Source organism: Taudactylus pleione, unplaced genomic scaffold, assembly GCF_031769625.1.
Source record: "Taudactylus pleione unplaced genomic scaffold, aTauple2 ptg000397al, whole genome shotgun sequence".
Taxonomy (NCBI): domain Eukaryota; kingdom Metazoa; phylum Chordata; class Amphibia; order Anura; family Myobatrachidae; genus Taudactylus; species Taudactylus pleione.
In genome coordinates, this window is record NW_028284798.1 from 11,789 (window position 1) to 35,683 (window position 23,895).

Consider the following 23,895-nt stretch of genomic DNA (forward strand, 5'->3'; position numbering starts at 1 on the left):
GGAGAGGTTCACATGAAATATTAACCTTGGAAGGAGTTTTTCATTTAAACCTGAGCAATGACATTTGAGTTTTTATCATCAAAATAACTTTTGTTTTTAAAATGTTACTGTCAGTACTTTTAACCAGTGCATGCAGAGTATACATCACAGCAAGAGAGTGAACCTTAACTGGTGTTTGTTTAAAGCAGGGATGGGGAACCTCAGGCCCGCGGGCCGTATAAGGGCCACGGAATCATTTGGTCTGGCCCTCTGAGCTTTTTCTGTTAGTCTCATCTTGCTAGTAGGATGCCTAGAATGGCACCCTGCAGCCAGAATCTATGCAGCAGTGCCACTTGGAGCATCCTTAGGACACTTCAGATGGTCACACTGCTGCCATTACAGCTCCCCGAAGCATCCTCAGGATGCTCCGGGCATTGTTGTAATCATCGGTGATTGTGGCCCCACCCCCGTGTGATGACACACGGAGGGGGCGTGGTCTGCAGCTGGCCCATGAATAATGTTATATATATCAAAATGGCCCTCGGCAGGAAAAAGTTTCCCCTGGTTTAAACTCTTCCAATATTAATTTAAAAAATGTAAGAAGGTCTTTACCATTGTAGTACCACAGTTTTGGACCTGTGGTTATTTATGTCCCTTACTTATGGTGCCATCTCCATAAATGCTGGCAGGAAAGTTTATTGGCAGTATCACTACACCATGGTTTATTCGTGAATTCATTCATTTGAGTTTAGTAACGCACACATTTAGGGCCTTATTCAGAGTATTTGCATATTTCTTTTGTTCAAGTGCGATTTTTCACATTGCCTATGCAAATCCATTTGTTTTATTTTTTTAGATGTGAGTTTTCCATTCACTGATGTGTCTGTCTGTATATAGATAATACAGAAGGGAACTTTTAATAAAAATGTTGGGGAAAATAATGTAAAACTTTGCAAAATGTACATGTAAAATATTAAAAGGCAGCAAACTCTTTTGTACAATTGTACCAATGATACAATAACATGTAAGGAAATGGTCTGTTTAAGCAGATACAAATAGGTTAAACAAAATGCATTACCTATTATCTACAGCCTTAAGGATAAATCTACTAAAGTGAGAGTTTTTAGAAGTGGAGATGTTGCCCATAGCAACTCATCAGATTCTCGCCATTATCTCCTAGAAAGTGCTAGTTAAAAGTAGAATCTGATTGGTTGTTTTGGACAACATCTCCACTTTTAAAAACTCACTGTAGTAAATCTACCCCGTACGTTCACTTTTACACTGAGTAAAACAGATCATCACACACGTACCAAAACACACACACAAAAAAAAAAATGATTGCTTTAATAATAACTACCCATTTGGAGCCATGGGCTTGTTGAATTTACAACATTTTAAAACTAAACAAAATGTAAGTTAAGTGGGCATCACACATTTTGGAGTCCATTTCAATTAACTGGAAATGCTGCCAGCGGCACTGCATTTCGCCCTGCTGGCCGCCAGATCTCGCTCTAGATTGTTGAATCAGTCTTTGGGGTTTTTCATAAATGGGTGTTTTTTCAGCATTTATGATCAATTGCACACAGTCAACATGATCCACTTTACACTTACACAAAGGTCATAGTGCACACAACTCACACACCCTTTCGGGAGGCTGAGTTTAAGACTTTACTTCACACTGTGCAAATGCACTACCACAACATGCCCTTAAGGTGGGTACTGATCTGGCCACCAATCATTCGGCCGATGTGTCTGCGCTGACATCACAACTGGGCGGGCATTTAAGTTTGCCCACCCAGTTGAGATGTAAGTCACCGGCAAGTCCCTACAGCAAGTGTACGGGCAGTCACCAGGTCGCCCATACAGTACACCAGTGATCGCAAAAATGCGCTATAGTGTGTATTTTACCCAGAATTAAAAAAAAAAAAAAGGTATGGGGACGCGCTGTGCTGCGGCCAATCCCTGACAGGCTTTTTTTTTTTATGAAAGTGGTGGGTCCCTGGGACCAGTGGCGGATCCAGGGGAGGGGGGGGGCACGCGGGCCTACCCTTCTCTTAAGCTCCTCCCCTCTGGTGCTGCTAATTGCCGGGGCTCCGACGTCACGATTTAGTGACCGACCCCGACGCGGAAAGGTTCCTAGGAGCCCAGCGTTCCCAGCCCCAAACTGACCACACTGACCGCCGTCTGTGGCAAATAAAAAAGCCCCGGCGACAGGGGGGGCAAAGTGGACACCCATACCGGGCCTCGTGGATCAGAGGGGCCCCGACGATAAGGGACAAAAAAAACGGGCCAGCAGCACCTAATTAAGCTTTATTTATACGGCTGCTGTGCTGTGTTGCTACAGCAGCCGTCCAGCCAAAGCCCCGCCCACTGACACCATCACATGATACACACACCGAGACACGCAGGGGCTGGTGGTCGTCCTCCTGGGTCCAGGTCCTGCTGCCTTCCTGTTCCTCTCCTATAGGATTCCTCCCCAACTTTCCCATTGTGGCATCAAAGACCCCCCCTCGCAGCACCCCTCCCACGGCCCCTCCCTGCCCCCCCAAAAACTCACACTTCTCCTCGTCGGTCAGTGCCAGCTGAAGAGCATACAGTAGGGACACAGCCTCAGCATTAAGGTAAATTAATTATGTGTAGATGACTATGTTATTGTCACTTTTAACATATGTGTGTGTATATGTTTACCGTAATGTGGGCTCTGTGAGCCAGATACACATGTAGTACTCAATAAATATGTAAAATAATAATAAAATGTAAAAAAAAAATCAGTGTTAAAAAAAAAATTACATTTACATTTTCTGCAGATATTGGTGTTCTGGAGCTGTTGAATCAGTTCACAAAGCTTGATAGTTTTTCTTAATTTCCTCTATAACGTACTCTGCGGGAGATATATCAAGCCTTTGATGCATGTCTGAAAAAGCGGTGTGGCCTCGTGGGAGCCATACATATATGTGTGTATATGTATGTATGCGTGTGTGTGCACACATTTCACTAACTGTAATAATTGTGTGCGTGTCTGTATATATATATATATATATATATATATATATATGTATGTATGCATGTGTGCGCGCATTTCTCTATCTGTAATAATTGTGGGTGTGTGTGGACCTGGCATGTTTGTTTGTAGGACGGGTCACGGAGGCGGCAATGGGAGGGGGGAGGGTTAGGGACCCCAGAGATTCAAGTGTACCGGGCCTCAAGCTTTCTGTTGCCGACCCTGCCCCTCGGTGATTACTCAAGTCCAGTCACCTGGACCATACTGTGCAGCAAATAGTAACTGGATGCGCCCGAGCCGGCCCTTTGCTTCTGTCCATGCCTCAGCATCCGCAGTCACCCAGGAGCAGGCGAGCGGCAGAATAACCAGGCACAAGCAGCAAGATGCCCTACTGCCCGCTCTGCACGTCAATTGCAGCAGCACCACTGGCACTCTTCACCCATGAGACAGAAGAAGTGGAAGAGAGCTCTGTGTGGTAAGTATCTTTACTTTATGCTCTCTCTCACCCCCTCCCAAAAGCAGAAGTAATATAATGCACCGTGCAAGGCAATAGGGGATCCGTCGTCTGACATATCGGGCGGCCCACACGCACGGTGCGATCGGGTGGCTGATCGCCCGATATGCCGGATCCCCCCTGTCTCACCCACATAGCAATCCATGGGATCGCACAACGCATCCTTTGGTCTCATGGTACTGCAGACAGATCAGGGGGTGCGATGTACGACCCCCGCGGGAGCGCGCTCGACCCTATATCAGGGCCATACACTGTGCGATATAGCAGGCAAATCGCACCAATCAGTCGGATCGCCTGGTATATCGCCCCGTATATGGGGGCCTTTAGGCTACAACTAATCACTTTATTGTGGGATGGTTAAGATCCCAGAGGGGATTGAAATGTCACTCAGTATGTGCTATTTTTACCTGCTATATTTATCTTACAATGGAATAAATAAATTTCTACCTCTTCTGAAGGGCAGGGGAGTGTCTCTCTGATTTTACCTATTGGATATTATGTGTACTGATACCTATGGATTAGGGCCTGATTCAGACCCATTCACTATCTGCGTACACTCGCTAGATGCGTATGCAAATTTTTCAAAGTGACGACATGGGAAGCGATTGCTCGTCAAGGCATAAGCATGCCCACTATGTCTTAGCGAGCGGTCACTTTGTGTGAGCGTACACCCAATCGCACAGGCAGAGCTGCCCACCAGCAACACGTCATCTCCTGGAATTGTATTAAAACATTGGTACATCGAGCACCATTGTATGCGAACGCAAAATGGCAAGTGACATGTACTATGATGCTTCCTGTTAATTATGCACGCCTCTGAAATGGCGTTGAAACACTCTGGCACGCCTGCGTTCGCAGCTTCAACCTCCTGTTATTAGTGTCCTGCCCCCTGTTACCACCCGCAAACGGCCTCTCCTGTCTCTCATTATCTTAGGCTGGGTTTACTGGGTGAGTGAGAGGGTTGCGATCCTACAGAGTCATTTGCGCACGCGCAGAACGATGCATGCGCGTATGCAGACCATCGGGCCGCTTGCGAGCGCACAGCACGAGCGAGCAGCTCTGAATCAGGCCCTAAGCACACATATTTTGAGTGCACCCCTGCTGTTGGCCGGGTTGGGTATGGTATGCCAGCACTCGGATCCCGGATGTTAGAATCTCGATGCCGGCATCCCGAAAGGACTAGCATACCGACACTTTTTGTTTGGTATGCTAACCCACTCCCTCTCCTAATCATCCCTTCCTGGTGCCTGACCCTAACCTTCCCCTCCCCGCACCCTAAACCTAACCCTCCCCTCCTAGTGCCTAACCCTAACCACTAAACCTAAACCCCCAATACCTACCTTCGGCATGCCAGCGTCCGTCCAGTATTCTGGAGCCAGGATCCCGACTGCTGTCGGAATTCCGGCGCTGGAATATAGGCCGTCGGCCTGCCACGTGGAGGCATGCTGACTACATACCCTGTTGGCCATATAACTGTGAGGGCAATATATTTTTTATATAATATATATATATATATAATATATAGAGCATAGAAGGCGGCGGCACTCGATAGCAATATCATCAAAAAGAAGGGTCACAGACCATCAATAGTGATTCAACGTTTCAATCTTAATAGGGGTTGAGAAGGTATGGTGGCGCGTGTATGTGGGGGGGTTGAGGGGGCCCCCAGAGATATCACTGTAAAATTTCTGTTACAGGCCCTGGGACCTGGCCTGCCTTCCTAGTTTAAGCTAATGTCAGTCATGCAGGTCCAGGTCTCCTCTGTCCCACGTTGGGTCCGAGCTTTGCCCTGCTGTGTCGGCTGTGTTATCTACATGCACATGGATCGGTGTCTGGATAAAAGTTCAGTCCTTCACTCACAGCATACACTCTTAAGGTGGGTATACACCTGACAGATACAACTGCAGATCGAGTGATCTGCAAATATATCTGCAGATGATGGTCCATCATACACACTGAATGGCCATCATCTGCTCGTGCCTTCGGGAGGCGGGACCCGGCAAGGTGGGTTTCGGGTGTGTTCCGCCCCCCTCGCAGCTGCCGCTGTGTGTGTATGGGCGGTCTGCTGACCGCCCAAACACACTTGCCTATGGACAGATATGTCTGCAGACATACCTGTCCATCGGCTGTGCAGCACAGCCAATGCGATGTCGGTGAACGACGACGTTCACCAACATATCGCGGGTACACACTGGCTGACGTGCAGCAGATATATTGGCCGATCAATTGGTCGGCCAATGTATCTGCCAGTGTGTACCCAGTATTACCCTCCCCTCTCTCTCTCCCTCTCCCTCCCCCCTCACTCTATGGTTAGGGTTAATTTTCCCGTTCTATGTCCATGTAGATAGTAAAAGTGGTAGCTCACCGGCCTTACCTCTCCCCTTGCCGTCACGGGTCACATGGTTGTAACGTAAGAGGTTCTTCTACCAACTTGGATCTATCATCAACCCTCACTCCATCTCTCTCTCTTTCCCTCCTATGCTTTTTCTCTCTTTCCTACTCTCAGCTATTGTGTTAAGCCCCCTTGTTTTTTTTCTGCCTATCTCCCCCACTGATACTTTCCCTTTATGTCCCAGTGAACCTGTTTTAACCCACTTTAATCCCTCCTTCAGAGACCTCAGATGGGTTTGGTAAGGGATCCCGGCTGTTAGGATGCCGTCGGTCAGAATCCCGACCAGATAGGGTAAGTGTCCTAGCCCGCTGTCACAGTGCGCCGGACATCGGGCCTATCAGCACTGGGGTCCTCATCAGCAGCGGCAAGCAGGCGGGGAGTCCCCGGCGCTCGCTGCTAGTGTCTTCCCGCTGGGCTGATGCGGCTGTGAGTGCAGGTGGCCGCGGCTCCCCCTAGGGGTGCACGCCAACCTGCAGGAAGATTTAAAGGGCCAAGCACACTCCCCTAGTGACATCACAGGAGGCGCCTAATTCAGCCTTCTGGGTGCACTCCTGTGCCAGTGTATAGTCTCTCATATCATACTCCAGTATTCCTGTCTCTAGTGATTCCTGCGACTTGTTACAGACCCTTGGCTTGCTTGTGACCTGATTCCATCCCTGGTACTTCACTTGGTATTCTAGTTCTGACCTTGGCCTTGTTCCTGACTCTAAATTGTCTGATCCCTGGTGCCGTCTAGTCCGTCGGATTCTGATGCGGTTTGTCGAGTACGTTTGTACGTCTTCATTGTACACCGCTCCATTCCTAAGTATACCAGTACCTGTACCAGGGAACCAAGTATGAGGGCCACGACCTGTGTGTCGGACGCAGCTAAGTCCAAACCTCCTTACAGGGGTCCTTGGTGAACACTGCCAACACAATAGACTTCGCGCCTCAATACTGGGTCTCGCCAATCCCGGGCTAGCATCTACTATTCATCCATGAGTTGTGACACCCTCCCATTATCCTACCCTTCCCTCAGCCTAAACCTCCCCTTCGCATGCCTAACCCTAACCCTCCCCCCGAAGCCTAACCCTAACCCTCCCTATGCTGGGCACACCCCCAGAGTGATGCAATCAGGATTTCCTGATAGGCCAAGCCCCATTTGTTGGGCTTCGCCGTGCAAGGTGGGCTGAAGAGTGCGCACTGGGTGTCGCCTCTGTGTCCCATACTGTTTTTGGGAGTAAGGGGGTGTTTAGAGTCAAGTTTTTATAAACATGTTTGTCTTATTTACAGTTCTCTCATAAATGCATATTTATGAATTATAGAGTGTTAAATCGAACTGGCTCCTCCAGATCTTTCATGCTGCACAAGAGATCTGGAGATACGATGAGCAATCCAATGTAGCGCTATGCAGGGTTGGGGGGCTTGCCCGGCATATCTGGCGGTCGGGCATTGGATTGTTCCACGTGTGGGGACCGCCCGATATGCCGGCCATCGGATTGGCCGTCGCATTGCCGGCTACACATCGTACCATGTGTAGCTGGCTTAACGCTCCTATTTTCTAGCAGTGTTACTTACCTTTCCAGTCGCCGGCTTCTGCGCTTGTGTGCCCTCACTCTCTTTGGGGAAATTTTTCCTCAAATTTCTCCTGAACCTACCACCCTCCAGTTTCAGAACATGTCCTCTTGTTCTAATACTTCTCTTTCAAGGAAGGAGACATTCTTCAAAGAAAGAGAAGTATTAGAACAAGAGGACATGTTCTGACACTGGAGGGTGGTAGGTTCAGGAGAAATTTGAGGAAAAAATGACTTCACAGAAAGGGTAGTGGATAAGTGGAATAGCCTCCATCAGAGGTGGTAGAGGCTAAGATGGTAGAGCAATTTAAACATGCATGGGATAGACATAATGATATCCTTCAGATGAAGTAAGGATCAATAAGGGTTGAGGTAACAATATGTTTAAAAATGGGGCAGACCAGATGGGCCAAGAGGCTCTTATCTGCCGTCACATTCTATGTTTCTATGTTTCACTTCAGTACCTCTGCCCTCACCCTCCCTGTAACTCCCCCTCAGTGTCGCTAACCTCACCCTCCTCGTAACTTCACCTCAGTGCACTGCCTTCACCCTCCTTGTAACTCCACCTCAGTTTTTCTGCCCTCAAGAGTGACGAATTTGGGATGTCACGAGGACATGCCCCTCCCGGTCAGCCATGCCTCCTTTCCAGGAGCGTGCGCGCCTACGGCGCGCACATGATAAACTCTGCCTTCACCTCAGTTCCCTGCCCTACCCCTGGTCTAGAATGAACACTAATAGTAATAACATTATAAATCTTTGCTGCCTAAATAATGATCACAGTGACAAACTTCCAAGGTAACATAAGTTCTGGTAATGTGTTGGAACTGGGACCACCCATTATCAAATGTCTAGTTTCGTCTATGCCCTTACCCTATCATGGTGCCCCCCCCTGTCATTTTTTTCTGGATCCACCCCTGCCTGGGACCCACATATTTTGTCACTCAGCGCGATCACTGTACACACAGCCATATTTGCCGATATATTTGCAAGATATATCGGTCGTTGGCTGTGCTGCAGGTCAGATGCGAAATGACATATCATCTGTACATACCCGCCAATGCACTACAGATTGAATGGAGCGAGCGAGTATATCTGTCACTGTGCACCCAGCATTATTGTACTTTTGCTGCGACTATACTCCCACTCCAATCGTAAGCACGCCTACTTTCCGTAACTGCACGCCTATTCCAGCCCTGGTCTGGGCCCCCTTCATATACAGTCTCAAAGCGACTACAACACTAAACAAAAGCACTCTAATATGAGCATATTTTTTCTAGAAACACAACTAGCATAATTTCATTAAATTATTATTAGTCACTCAGGTTCCACAGCGTTTACAGATGTGTCCTCCTATACCGATCGTCTTTACGCCATATTATTTACGCCGCGAGATGCCTGGCGCGACAAAGTTACTCTGATATGGTTGGTGTAGAGACTTTTACCAAATACTGGATCTTAAGTCGCATACAAAGCCACTTGCAGTGTACCAAAGATGCTAGGTTGAGACTTTTGTCCAAGAGAAATTAGTACATTCCACACCCAAAGTAGCATGCCCTAGTGGTCGGTTATGCTAGTAATGTAGTTTTGTTACTTCTTGCATCATATAGTAGTGCAAATGAGTCATAGCTTGTAAAAAAGGACACTTGCCGCAGCTGATTCGCAAAGACCCAAGACTGTCTTTTTGACATGTCTAGAACCATAATCTATGAGGGCACATCTGTATCTCCATTTTATGTGTGTATGATTTTAACAAAAGGATTCTATTTAATTGTATTCATAAACTATTTATATTGTTATTTTGGAAATTTGGTCTCCTAATATTCTGTCCTTTAATTCAAGCTTGTTTTCAAATTATTTGTGATTTTATTTTCCATGATATTAGTGCCGTCCTAATTGTATGTATTCGTGGATTAATTTGAGACGTAAAGGCATTTGTTCCTCATTATAAACTGGCTGCTTTAAAATAAAATATAACTTTTTAGTAGACCGTTTGGTCTTATAAGTATTTCTATTTAAATCTAACAAGTTCTCAGCTTCAATATCTTTTAGGTTAGCTGTTTATGTGCAAGCTTTTAGGACTATTAAAAAAGAATAACACTTGTAGGTGTCTTGTAAAACAGTTGCTGCATACATGTGTGCTAATTAATTTTATTTATTTAAATTATTATTTTTTATTTTTTTTTTAAGGGTCCACACATAGCTTCCGTGACACTTGCTGCTTATGAATGTAACTCTGTAAATTTTCCTGAACCACCTTATCCAGACAAGATTATATGCCCAGATGAAGATGGGGAAGGTGCCATTTCATTATGGGCTATCATCTCTAAAGTCAGGTTGGAGGCCTGCATGTGGGTATGTATATCTAAAGTTTTTAAAATGAACAGATCACTCTCATGTCAATCGTGAACCTAGTGTATGTCCCAGTGTCACACACCTATTTCCACCCTGCCACTATTAAGTGCTGAACCCATTGAAATCTTGTAAGAATCTTATAACTTTCACAATAGGGGTTGAAGCTGGATTTGATCAGCAAAAACAAAACTACTTGAACTAATACTAATAATATTCACAGTTATGTATGTGTATGTAACGTTGCCTTTTCAGAACTTGAGATATTTTACATCATATTTACATTTTATGTAAGGCTGAGTTACAAACAAAATGACATCCAATTCTCTCTATTGTTAAATGTAATATCACACTTGATTTCTGTCATCTCAATTCCTATGCCACCATCTTTCCTTCACTCCACTCTGGCAGCTGCTGTGTAGCTGATCATAACCTTTTTTTAATCCACACCTGCTTCTTCTCTAGACCTAGTCTGGCCTCTATCTTTCAGAACATAATGGCTCTTATGTCCCTACATTGTGGGCTTGTTAGTATCCGTTTATGGTCTTTTCAACTGATAACCTATGGCTCTGAAGCGTATGTGTATGTATGTATGTGTGTATATATATATATATATATATATATCAATGGTATCTAAAGGACTCTCTTCTGCCACGGCACTCTAAATTATGAATGCTGTTTTGATCATTATAGAATGCTGCACAACCTATTTCATATGTGTTAATGTTTGCTGTCAGTGCAGTACATTGTGTATTACTTCAACCTCATCTAAAAGATGCATATACACATTGCATGTGTGGACAAAACCTACGTATTACCTGTACATTTTAGAGAGGTGACAGATTGTGCATCGTTGTCTATTCCATAGTGTTTTGTCTTAATGTGCCTCCCCTGGCCATAGTCCAGTGGCTGCTTGATGCATCTCTTTATTGAGACTTGTGATTGGTTCTACATTCTTCTATCCCCTCTTCTGGTTTTTAGCACTGATTGTGAGAGAAACAGAGGGCTCTGCGTAAGAGGAAGAGGCACATTACAAAAATAAATGGTTTTAGTCGGTATTGTGTATCATGGGCATTTTGTATAACAGTACTTTAGAGTATATAATTTAAATAAAAAGATTTTTATGTCTTAGATTTATATATATAATGCAAATTGAAAGCAGCAGTGGTTTTGTCTCTCTTACATCACAACCTAATTTCTGGAGAGTATATGGACTGTTTTTTCATATGGAGCTTATTAGCTGTGACATCGCAGGATAGCCTATATTAGCATATTTATTTAACTATTGCTCAATATGACTTCACATGTTATTTTCATCAGTTATCTGTTAAAATACTAGTTCAAAAGGTATATGCATATTTAGTTGTAATCCAAAATATCCACAATAATACTGGAATTGCATTTAATACATTTTCTTTCCTCTAATATCTCCAGGGTGCTGGCACTGCCATTGGAGAACTGCCCCCATACTTCATGGCCAGGGCAGCCCGCCTGTCAGGAGCAGAACCTGATGATGAGGAATATGAGGAATTTGAGGAGATGTTGGAACATGCCCAGACAGCACAGGTGCGGATAATAATCTTATTTCTAATCCTACGCACATTATTAATTTGTGCATGAATGGCTAAACATTCCTAAAGAAGCTCATGTGTTTGTTTACTATAGTTGTTTTTGTGGAAAGCCGTATTTCACAAAACTTTCTTTTCTTTTTTTTTTTTTTGTATTGTTTAGCTTATTAATAAAGCTGTAAAAAAGAAATAATCTAAGGTGGTCTACCAAGTGCCCAGGGATTTATAGTGGTCTCCCCTAGTCCATACAAAGAGGCCACGTGTACTACTCTGCCCAAACAACTGTACTTACGGATGAAGTAGTTATTCCATGTTATGTTTTTTGTTTTGTTAATAATTTTTAACAGTTCATCTGAAATGACAGCACAATCACAGTTAAACTAGTCAGATCTGTCACAAGATACAGATGTGTCCTTATACACCTTTACTGCAGTTGTGCTAAAAAGCCCCTCGGCGTGCCAGGTCCCGTGAGACCCTTATAGCGCCAGACTGTGATGATTAATTTGATATGCGACACTTATGTATCTGTGTGCAATGGTGTCTCTGAATCTGTATACGAAGTGCTACAATGTAGCGGTCACATCTTTTTACATTTCTTTTGTGGCTCATATGTAGACTCAGGTGCACACAATAAAGACGCCCGACGAGCAGAGTAACACGGGACCTGGCAGCTCACTCATGCCAGGCAAGTCACGCTACATGGTGTATTGAGGCTAGGTGTATGAGGACACATCTGTAGGACATTTTTACTGCTAGGGTCACCTATTCTCTATGACATCCGAAAGCATACCTCCTAACAGGAACATTTTGGTGTTGCTCAGGATGGGGGTTTGGGTGGATCTGCATGATAAGTTTGAATGTTGGGAGTTATATGGAAGTAGCTAAAAATTTTGTTGAGAGTGCCTGGTACATATTCAGCTCACTTATATTTTCATGTAATTATCATATCACATGTATACAGGAATGTATTTATTTCAAATAGAATGTCAGTTGCTGCTTTCAAGTGTGTTATTTTAATAATATTACTTAACATATAAATCATGTTCAAATAGTTTGCAGTATACCTCTTTGCTTGTCTTTGCCAAAGGGCATGGGTTAGGATGACCCTTAGTGCTAGCCCAATTCCATCTGTACCAATCCTCATCCTTTATAAATACTATACTAGTATTATAAATACCTTTTATAATAAGTTGTTAAAGACAAGATATGGAATTATCTCATTGTTTGGCAAGTTGTAGACCGCTCACCACCAACTTCTGTTAAAAATGCTGAGTTTTCCCATCAGTTCAGACTAGAGAGTAGAGACCGTAAGAAGTTGGAACATGGCTGGATGCTGGCAATCACAGTGATCTAAAGGCAAGAGAAAGATCTAATCTGTAAAGTGACACTTGTGTATGTTCTTTCATTTTAACACCAGTTATTTGATAAAAGGTTTCCTTCAGCAATCCTCTGAGTCAACTGCTGCTTCGGCTGCTTTTAGGTCATTCTGACGTTGTGTTGGCTTTGTGGTATGATTACAATTACTTTATCCATATGGAATTATTCTATTCTACCTCGTCTGTATATATACTCGTGTTCTTTCTTTCTTCCTTCCTTTCTAGTGTTTTCCTGCCAAGTGCTTTAGCACTTTGCATGCCCCTGCAGTACCTCTGCCAATTGTAGAATGACCAGGTCCGTACAGCTCTCTGCCAGCATGATGCCTTTTAGTGGCTCCATGCCAGCTTTGTCTGCAATATCCCTTTTTGTGCTGCTTACTTCCAAAATAGATTACTGGATAATTATGACACACTGCTTTTGTCTGCATTTTAAAACAATGTTAAAGGAGCACATCCTGCCTGTTTCTGAATGTCTTGTTAGCCAGTTAGACATTATAACTAATTGGAAGCCTACGAAACAAACTGATTCATCGATAGACTATTGCCTTGGTTAATGTCTACAGCTGTAAGAGACTTATTTTGGGCACTGTGGTATTTGTTTCAGGAAGTCGAAGTGAATAACCCAGCTAAGTGATGGGTGCTGTAATGTGTGTGCGCTTAGGTTTGGATGGGTGAAAGGCAATGTTCCCTCCACTATGTAATATGTGTAAGTAATGAGTGTACACGTGTATCCAAAGCATCATTACACTGGCTGATATCTCGGGACAGTGAATGTGATGTACTCTATCACTTCCGTTGTCACTGCACCATGTCATATTCATCCAAACCTATAATCTCTCTATTTACATCCCTCTCTGTATGGCATCTGCATTTCCCCACTGCAGCCTCCTTTACTGGCTATCTATCCCCCTACAGAATTTGTTTTAAACTCCTCACCCTTACATATACAGCGTTTGATCACCACCTACATCTCCAACTTTATCTCACACTACCTCTTTCCATCTTTGCTTTTTCTACAGCTACTGTTTCACTTCTACCTCGTCCCATGTCCGCCTCCAGGATTTTTCAACTAGGGCACCTCTCCTTTGGAATGCACTCCCTCGCCAAGTGCAACTTTCTCCCAGTCTCCCCAGCTTTAAATACTCCCTTAGGATGCACCTTTTTCTTAAAAACTACTAGTCCTCCTCTATCATTCTCTCTTTTTACCCACCCCGTCTACTTCCCAGTTCACTTTCCATCTGTTTACCCCATCATTGTAGAATGCAGGCTTTTGGGCAGGACCCTCTTTTCTCTTGTTCTTTCTTTTGCAGTATCTGTGCCACCAGTGCTCCTTGTCTCTCATCTTCTTCTCTTCAGTGACTCTGACACTGTCTGTTCACCCATACGATGGGTACAGGATCGGTGAGATATGTTGTGCCCCCTGTGACTCATCACTGCTTACTGATTCTAGTTACATTGAATTGCTCTATCCTTCCCCCTGAACTTGACACTCTCTGTCTAGTGGTTTTACTGCAATGTTTGTGTACTCACTATTTTTATGTCCATCTCTTGAACTGTGCTCCATCCACCTTTTGGCACCTAACAAAATGAATAATAATAATACAACATTACATACAACTTTATAGCCGTGTAAATATATATGTATTTTTTGGGTTGGGTATGGGATGTCGGCAGTCAGGATCCCGGCTGTCAGAATCCCAACAGGGCTAGCATAACAACACTTGTTGTTCAGTATGCTAACCCTCTCCCTACCCTAACCCTCCCTGTTTGGTGCCTAACCCTAACCTACCCCCTAGTGCCTGAACCTAACCTCCCCCTCCCCTTAGTGCCTAACCCTCCCTCCCACCCCGCTACTTAGCTTCGGTATCCTGGCGGTCGGGATTCTGGCGTCTGTATTGAGTGGCGTCGGGATTCTGGCGCTAGTAATACCAGCGCCTACATCGCAGCTGCTGGGATACTGACTGTATCTCGTATTTTTCTGTGTACAGACAGTACGGATGTAGTTGTGGCTGTGATTGTGGCCACCCTGCATTCAACGCTGCTTAGAGTGTGTGGGTGGTTTAATGGTTAGCAACCATAGCTGTGGGATTACATGTAGAAGATCTAGATTTGGCATTGGTGAACATTTCTCAGCAATATTCAACCGGCAAGGGGTGTAGTAGTTTTTGCATATTGTAGACTTGACTATATGTGAAATGTAGAGATTATACCCTCTGCATGCACACTTAGTGAAGCAAAGTCACAGAAAAAAATCTTGCACCAAGCTGCTGTATAGGAGCTGACCGGGGTGCTGAAACAGCAAGAGACGGTGAAAGCCATCCAGAGCTACCAATGTGCCCTGTTACTAAGCAGCAGCCTAGAGAGAGGAGGGAGTCGGGGACTGAGCAGAGTCACTTCTGAGGCAGACGAAGAGTGAGAAATGGCCTCAAGGAACCCATGAAGATTCCCTGAGGCAGACACAGTAGTCAGGAAGGGAGCCAGAGGAGGCATAGCCATCGGGAATAACAAAAAACAAACAACCATCGGAACACCATAGAATGATTTCCATTCGATGATGGCAAACATCCGACCACTGTCCTCAAATGGTAAAAACACTACCATCGGAACAAAAATATTGGTTAGTAACCATCAGACTCCAGTATCCATCCCTATGCTGAAACTGCAGGCGGACTCCAGCCACCACCCCTCCACCGTGAAGTGCTCCCTCTCCAGCATGATGTTCCCGCTCTGCCACACGACCTCAGTGAACAGGAGGCACCTCCCATAGAAGTCAGCTCTATTCTCGGACAGGGCCACCACAGAGATGAAGCTAAACAGGAAGCCTAGGAAATACAGGGTACATTGTGCAAAAAGGATATTGCTCATCGCCATATTCAGCAGCTGGGGAGGAGTGCGCATGGTTGCTGTACAGGTGCCCCAGCCTCAGGGACATGCTGCTGATAATACTTATGGTAGCTGCAATACAAATATCTCATCTATGATCCTCCTGCCCTTCCAAGCACATCCCAATGGCCAGGGCCCAGCCAGCTGCAGGGCAGCAACAGTGGGGCTTGTTGTGACACTGGCTAGATGCATGGGGGATGAGTGAGAAGCAGGGGGGTTGTTATGAGATGCTGTGGGTTGTGGCGAGATGAAATTGCTCTCATGCGAAGCTGGGGTGGGTCACTAGTATAGTATAAAATAAAGTCCTTGTTAGGCGCCTGTCTGGTCTGGCTAATCATGAGAACCACTGGACGTTTTTGATGCAGTTTTCACTGTTCTATAGAGCATTTGTCGAGGGAGGTTTAGGGGTATGAAACATTAATGTATGACAAAAGGGAGCAGAGCAGTGATGATTTTAGTGAAGCAAGTAAATAAACAACGGACGTCTGAGTGTTTTCTTGGCTAGCGTTACCTAAGCCATTAACGATATATCACAACGATGGACTTTTATTTTATACCATGTAGAGATTGATACATAATATCCAGTTTCTCCAGAAAAATTGATGTAAGCCCAGTTTGCTGATACAAAATTTCAGTTTTTCCCTTTTATACCGTTCCTATTCATTTATGTGAAAAACGATTCTTAAATTTCAAACGAGTCCTATTCCCGGTAAGAGTCTGCTTTGGCATGAGTACCTGGACAGACACAATGTGGTTGGCATTAACCTAAGTTGAGACTGTTTTGCTCATGGACAACTTTACCTGACCCTTTTGCGTGACATGTCAAAACTTGGGACACACGTAAAGATTTTCTGTCCAACCATCCAACTAGTTGATTGGTTGAATGAAAATCTGGTAACGTATGGGAGTAACTGATGATCAGCAATTTGCTCCTAAATGCCAGAAAACAGATGGAAATGGTCGTCAGACAAGTTTGTTAAATGTTTGATCTAAACAATTTGTTCAAACAAGTTTTTGCCCATTTTCCAGCATTTGGGAGCAAATTGCTGAATGTCATTTGCTTTCATACATTACCAGATTTTTATTCTAACCAATCAACTAGTTGGATGGTTGGACAGAAAATCTTTACGTGTGTATGCACCTTAAATCTTTTTGTGTTGACGTCAGAAGGAAAAATGACTAATGTCATCTACAAGGCAATCTTATAAGGCCTTGGTTAAAAAATAAAAATAAAGTCTGTCGTCGTAAATATAAACATTGCTCTTGTGCAAAACCGAGTCGGGTCTCTAGTTACAGGATAAATCTGTATTATCCATTGAATATAATCATCCTTTTGTTAATGTGTGCGGAGGACAAGACTTGCTGGGCATGATGACAGTGTCTGTTTGCTATGTATTGTAATGGGGCCTAAACCTAACCTCCTCCTAAGTGCTTAACCCTCCCCCTAGTGCCTAACCCTAAACCTAACCTCCCCGTATGCTAAACCATACCCTCCCCCCCTTAGTGCCCAACCCTAACCCTCCCCCTAGTGCCTAACCCCTCATACTTACCTTTGGGATGCTGGAAGTCGGGATTCTGGAGCCTGGATCCAGACGCTGTCGGGATTCCCTCACCGGTATTTAGATCATCAGCTTCCCGCATACATCCTTGTATGTAATCTAGCACAGGTTGAGAAACCCTGACATGGCTAGATATCCAGTATTTTTCAGACATGTTTAATATGTTTTAGGTCCGTTATCGTTTTGGTTAATTCATTCATATTTTAGCATATTAGCTACACTGTCTGTAACTTGGATATAACCTTTGTAAAAATGTTCCATCCACTTTTCAGTGTTATGCTTTGGAAATTATTAGATCTAAGTCTGCAGTACAGAGAATAAAGGACTCCACTCTTATTACCAGTCTAGGGCGTACATAACATGCAGAAGCTATAAGGCTAGCTGTCTGTCACAGATTGTTCTGTTATCTTGTGGAACTTTGATGCAGAGTTTAACGCAAGTCCGTTTGCAGAGCGTATGTTATGTATTTTTCCTCTACCTCTGCTCCGTAACCAAACATGTACACGTAACTACGGTTGATGCAGCGCTTGGAGGCAAGCGGAATGCAACATCAACTGGCGGGGTATAACTGAGCAATAGTCACTGAGGGCATTTCAACAGAATTTTGGCTATGCAGAGTTGCCCATTTTTAGACCGATCTTGTGCACCTAATATAAGGCTGGTGTAAGTGTGCACTGATGATGATAACGACGACCGTTACCAAACCTAACAGGCAGATAGGGGCCTCAGATGTGTGCAACCCTGCATATGGGCAAATATATACAAATAGTTCCGTGTACACAGTGCGGAGCAGTCACAGCAGTGTTGCGTTCAACTCTGCATCTGCCATTATGTGTTTAGAAGAACCACTTTTGTAAATGTTTTTTAATTTGCAGCATAACATTATTAAAAAGGATTTGCAAAAATTGAACTGTGAAATGTGAATTACAATCAGTACAGTTCCCTTTTAGTCTCATAGATGCATTGTCCCTGCTATCCCTCTGTGATACACACATACCTCTTACTGTTCCTAACAAAGCAGATTTGAAACTAGCTCATTGTTTTTCTCTTTTGTTGCTGGTCCCTACGTCCTGTTCTCAAAACAACTGAGTCATTCATTATTCTTTTTATTTTTTTACATGCCATTGACTTAGACAGAACAGCAATGTTATGTTCTCTTTTACTACTTTGCACATTTATGCCTTTATATGTCATATATTGAGTAAACTATACAAGAAGGTCTTGTTTTACAGATCTTATCATATGAATTAGAACTAATTTCAGATGCCATTACAAAGTAGCTGGGATCTTATGCTAATACGGCCATTTATTTTACTCTTTTACTGCTGTGCACGAGAGGGCCTCGTCCTCGCATATTCACCAAGAGTGCTGAGGACGAGCCCACTTGTCCTCTACAGCATCCAGATTGGGGTATTGGTGAATATGGAAATGCCACCGGCGAATGCATGCTCGTTCGGGGTACTGTTACTAGTGTGAAATATCACCAGGCATTAACTCTCTGCACTACATATAAATAGACATTGTGAGATGATCTCACCCAAGCTGGCTACCAATAAATAAAGGGCACTCATTTTCAAAAGAGGGGAGTCCCCGCTTTCAAATGATGGGGCCCCTTAATACTTCTTGTCTGGTGATCACCGGACAGTGTTACCACATGCTACGGAAAATGTGCATTTTCCTTGTATGGGGGGCCACTACGTGTTTTATCACACCCATGATGACACCTGCTGTAGAAGCCGGGTTTTTGCTACTTTAGAAAGATAGATTAATGTCGAAACAAGAACCACAAAGTATTTTTTAAGGAAAAAATCTGGCTTGCTTTTGGTTAATTTTCTTGAAATGGTTTCATTTTATTTGACGAATTAGAATAAACTAGACTAATGGTGTTTTCTGAAATATACAAAATCTTCTTAAAATAAACAAGGTATACTTTGTGGACACTGCATAAAAAATGTGAATGTCGAAAAATGGCCTTGGTACACAGGTCGGAGAACCCTCAACAGCAAAGGGTTAAACCATAATTGCTTTCTTGTTGTTGAAAGATTGTGATTATAAAATAAACAATATCAAAATTTTTAGGGTCATAATTTGACTTGTATTATACATAAACTGCAAAATTATGAATGGTATACAGGTCCACCTTTGGTTCCTGTAATTAAATAAATGGCCTTGATCGCTTTGTTTTTTTTAGGAAAATGTAACATTTTTAGTTGTTTTTTTTTCATGAATCTTCTACCACACATGCACATCCCAGTAGAGGAAGTGAAGGACCTTCGTTAGTAAAGTGAGTGTAACTGAAGCACTCTAAGGGCCGTATTCAATTTAGCGGTGAAAACGCTAAAAAAAAATCAGACGTTTATTTTTTTTCACCCAAAATTGCCCAGTCGTTTTTCGCCAAAGTGCGCAACTTACGACTTTTTTTGGGGGTAATTTATCATTAGGGGGGATGTCCAAAGGGTTCTGAAAGAAATCCCCACATTTTTAGCCAAAAATAGGGATCTTGCATTTTTTTTTCGCCTGATCTGGGATGGAGAAAACTTTTCTCCAGTTTTTTTTCCGCCAAATGCGTTTTCGCCTGTTTTTTGGCAACAATATAGCCCTTTTTTTTCGAAAAAGGCCGTTTTCGCCACTAATTGAATACGGCTCTTAAGTGACAATGTATACTGCAGAGTAGCCAAAGCTTTGTTGAAAATAATAATAATAATAATAATGATCCAGCATAAGTAAAAGTTAAATAGATTAACCCAGTGGTTCCCAAACTTTTTTTGAAGCAAGGCACACTAGTGTAAAAATTTGATTTGGTGCTGGACCACCAACCTGAGGCACCCCTACAAGTGTCCCGAGGCACCCCAGGGTGCCACGGCACACAGTTTGGGAACCACTGGATTAACCAAATAATTTTGAGTGCCATTTAAAATAAATAAAGCGCAGAATACTTTTTACCTACAAGTCTGCACCTGTTCTTAAATGCCCCATTGTAGAATTTAGGGGATCTCTGCTACTCATAACTTAAGCTGGGTACACACCATACGATATATATCGCACCAACCTGGATTGGGACGATATATTATACACATCGTATAGTGTGTTCCCAGCTGTCGTTCATTGAGTCATCCTATCTGCTGTGTTGACCATCCAATGGGATGATTCAATGAACAACACGGTGTAGTTACATGCAGCATGTAACGATACATCGTATGGAGCGTGTTACATCGGTTGCCGCATTGATTGGTCACACAGTGTAAGATGTGTACCCAACATAAGAAATAAGGGTCTGATTCAGAATTGGGAATAGAGTAAGACATAGCAAGTAACTGTGAACCTGGACAAACCATGCTGCAATGTAAGGGCTGCAAATAAATAATTTTATTTTTTTGCATGTGGTGTAAATACTGGCTGCTATTGCATGTAGCCCACAAATGCGGGACAGCTTTATTTGTACACTGCAATTTAGATGCCCCTCCCAAATCTAATGGTGCGTACACACGCGACGATCATCAACGATAACTATTTTGTTGAATGATCTCCTGTGTGTGCTGGATGATCGATATCCACCAATGACCTGTGATCAACGATCGCGGATCCCTATAGTAACCTGGTCGATATTGATCAGGTTGGCCTGCATGCACGGTCGATGGACGATATCTTTATCGTCCATACGTGCCCGCGCATCGCAGCTTGTTTGTGGGTTGGAGGCACCGAAAAATGCACAATATGAACGATATGATCGTTATCGTTCATATCGTGCATTTTATTCGTGCCGTGTGTACGCACCTTAAATCTGTGTGAATATTTTAAATCTGCCACACCAGCAGTGCAGCATGGTTTTACCAAGATGCACAGTTACTTGGTCTTTCTCTATTCCCAACACTGAATCAGGGCCTAAAGATGCATATCCACTAATAGACGGAGAAACGAGTGCACGATTACGATATTTTAATCGTGCAGTCGTTTCACAGTCTGTGATCGGCCTACACTGAATGTTCAGTATAGGCACATCCATCATCCCCATACATGCTCAACCTGACGTTGTCATCCGGTTGACCAGCATGTTCAGGCGATGATAGATGTCAAAAACGACCAGTGGGATCGCGCTTCGCTGGTCGTCTTTTTTACTTTAAACTGCCCGATTTGCGAACGATTAATAAGCGACTGAACGATAACAATGTTGTTATCGTTTAATCGGCCTGTTTAATCGACTAGTGGATACGCACCTTAAGTTTTCATAGCAAAACAAGTATCTGTATTTAGCAAAGTGATTTAGATACATTTTACTGAAAACTTTTTTCAAGTTTCATGTGGCATGATCAGTGCAATGTTGAAATATGGGTTTTTGTTATCATTTCCATGGGTTCTCACACTTGTAAAACTTTTCTTCAGTCTTATTTAAATTTGCAATCTCAATGTTTAATTAAATATGTTCAGTGGGATATACACATGTTGTAATGTTATGCGACAATAGTTGATGCATTGCATTATTCAGAATTATAGTGAGGTGTGTTATATTTGTTATGAATGTGAGTGGGACACAAAAAATTACATGATACAGTAGTCTGCATTACTACTATTACTTATTTTAAATGGCAACCCATCCCAGAATGGATTACATAAATGCATACAGGGTGTGGTATAAAATTTAAAGGTCAACAGTCAGTGGGTCGACAACAAATGGTCGAAATGCAATAGGTTGAAGGTCAGCAGGTACAAATGGTGGACACAAAAAATAGCCATCTTTTTTATTTTGTAATTTTAACCCTAATCTTAACCTTCCCCCTTTTGCTTATCCCTAACCCTCCCCCTAATGCCTAACCGTCCCTCCAGCAGCCTAAGCCTAACCCTCCCCCAAGTGCCTAACCCTAACCTTCAAAAAGTTGAAAAACTGTAAAAAACATGTCAACCTTTTGTACCTGTCGACCTATTGCATGTAGACCATTTGGTGTAGACCTTTTATATTGATTATCTTCTATCCGGATACCATGCATACCTACCTATAGTACATAAAGATTGCCCCTCTCTCTGTAAGGGCTCACTGCTCACTATTAACCACTGGGTGTGCAAAAGTCATATAGTGGGTCTCCATTTGCATCCGGCTATATGGAAATTCAATCAACATAATCCAACGGAATCGGTATGAAATACCGCTGGCCGCATGGCCGGCGGTTCGATTCCCGGCAGCGCCTGGCCGACAGATGAGCAGAGCCCGGTAGCGGAAGCCCGACAGCGCTGGAAATCCTGATCGTCCCTAAGGTAAGTATAAACTAACCTAACCCCCTAACCCTAACCTCCCCCCGAAGTGCCTAACCCTAATCCCCCCTTCCCCGCTGCCTAAACCTAAGTTCCCCCGGGGGGGTGCCTAACCCTCCCCTCCCCAGGTGCCCTAAACCTAACCCTCCCCCCTCCCCCGCGGCTGTCCGCTCGCGGTGCCCGGCATCCCTTCGATCGGGATGCCGGGTGCCTGTCTCGTGGCGGCGGGGAAATGTCAGGCGTCTACATCTAGATGCCCGGCATTTCACCCTCTCCGGGATATGACAGTCGGGAAGCCGGCTGCCGGTATTAAGGCAGCCGGTTTCCCGATTGTATGCCTAATCCAACTGATTCGATTACTTAGCTTGTACCAAAATTGACACTTGTGTGTGTTTATGTGGTAGGGAATTCTGATTGTAAAATCCACTTGGGCAGTGGCTTGTGTGTATAATTAAACATTCCTTGTAAAGCATTGCGTAGTGTGTGGTGCTAAATAAATAAAAGTAAACATTAGCTATAATTCTAGTGTCAGTATACGCCCATCTGCTTTTATTGATGTTTACTAAAGGTTTGTCCAGGAAAATGTAATCTAACTTCAACAAAGCACCTTAATTGGATGATTCCAAGTTGAGTCATGAACTTTTCTGTAGGTATCTTTATTTTCCATTTTTGATTAAATGTACAGCAGTGGCCAAAAGTTTTGCGAATGACACAAGTATTGGTTTTCACAAAGTTTTCTGCTTCAGTGTTTTTAGACCTTTTTGTCAGATGTTATTATGGTATACTGAAGTAAAATTACAAGCATTTCATAAGTGTCAGACTTTTATTGACAATTACATTAAGTTTATGCAGAGAGTCAATATTTGCAGTGTTGACCCCTGCAATTCGCTCTGGGATGCTGTCAATCAACTTCTGGGCCACATACTGACTGATGGCCGCCCATTCTTGCCTAATCAATGCTTGGAGTTTGTCAGAATTGTGGGTTTTTGTTTGTCCACCCGCCTCTTGAGGATTGACCACAAGTTCTCACTGGGATTAAGGTCTGGGGAGTTTCCTGGCCATGGACCCAAAATTTTTATGTGTTGTTCTCTGAGCCACTTAGTTATCACTTTTGCCTTATGGCAAGGTGCTCCATCATGCTGGAAAAGGCATTGTTCGTCACCAAACTGTTCTTGGATGGTTGGGAGAAGTTGCTCTTGGAGGATGTTTGGTACCATTCTTTATTCATGGCTGTGTTCTTAGGCAAAATTGTGAGTGAGCCCACTGTGAGGAAACACAGACTATCCCAGTTGGAAGACCACACAGCAGTAGGGATTGGGGAATATATAGCAGCATGGAGGCATATAGGGGAAGAAAGTGTACATGCATAGACTGAGTATGATATTTTTAAAAATAAGGGAGCTGAATGTGTATTGTAAATGAGATAAATGTGTGCAGTGAGAAGGATGTTGGAAGCCAGTGAGATTGTTTTGGGAAG

At 43.5% G+C, this 23,895-nt stretch overlaps 1 protein-coding gene across 1 annotated transcript in view; it reads left to right on the forward strand.

The window, feature by feature from the left end:
• The first annotated feature begins 3,363 nt into the window (after positions 1-3,363).
• The window catches only part of LOC148506765 (vacuole membrane protein 1-like), a 64,181-nt gene continuing 43,649 nt past the window's right edge, over positions 3,364-23,895 (forward strand). Inside the window, exons 1-4 of the mRNA XM_088446313.1 lie at positions 3,364-3,455; positions 6,567-6,720; positions 9,627-9,791; positions 11,223-11,354. Of these exons, the coding sequence (XP_088302439.1) occupies positions 3,364-3,455; positions 6,567-6,720; positions 9,627-9,791; positions 11,223-11,354 (543 nt within the window). The remainder of the gene's footprint in view (positions 3,456-6,566; positions 6,721-9,626; positions 9,792-11,222; positions 11,355-23,895) is intronic.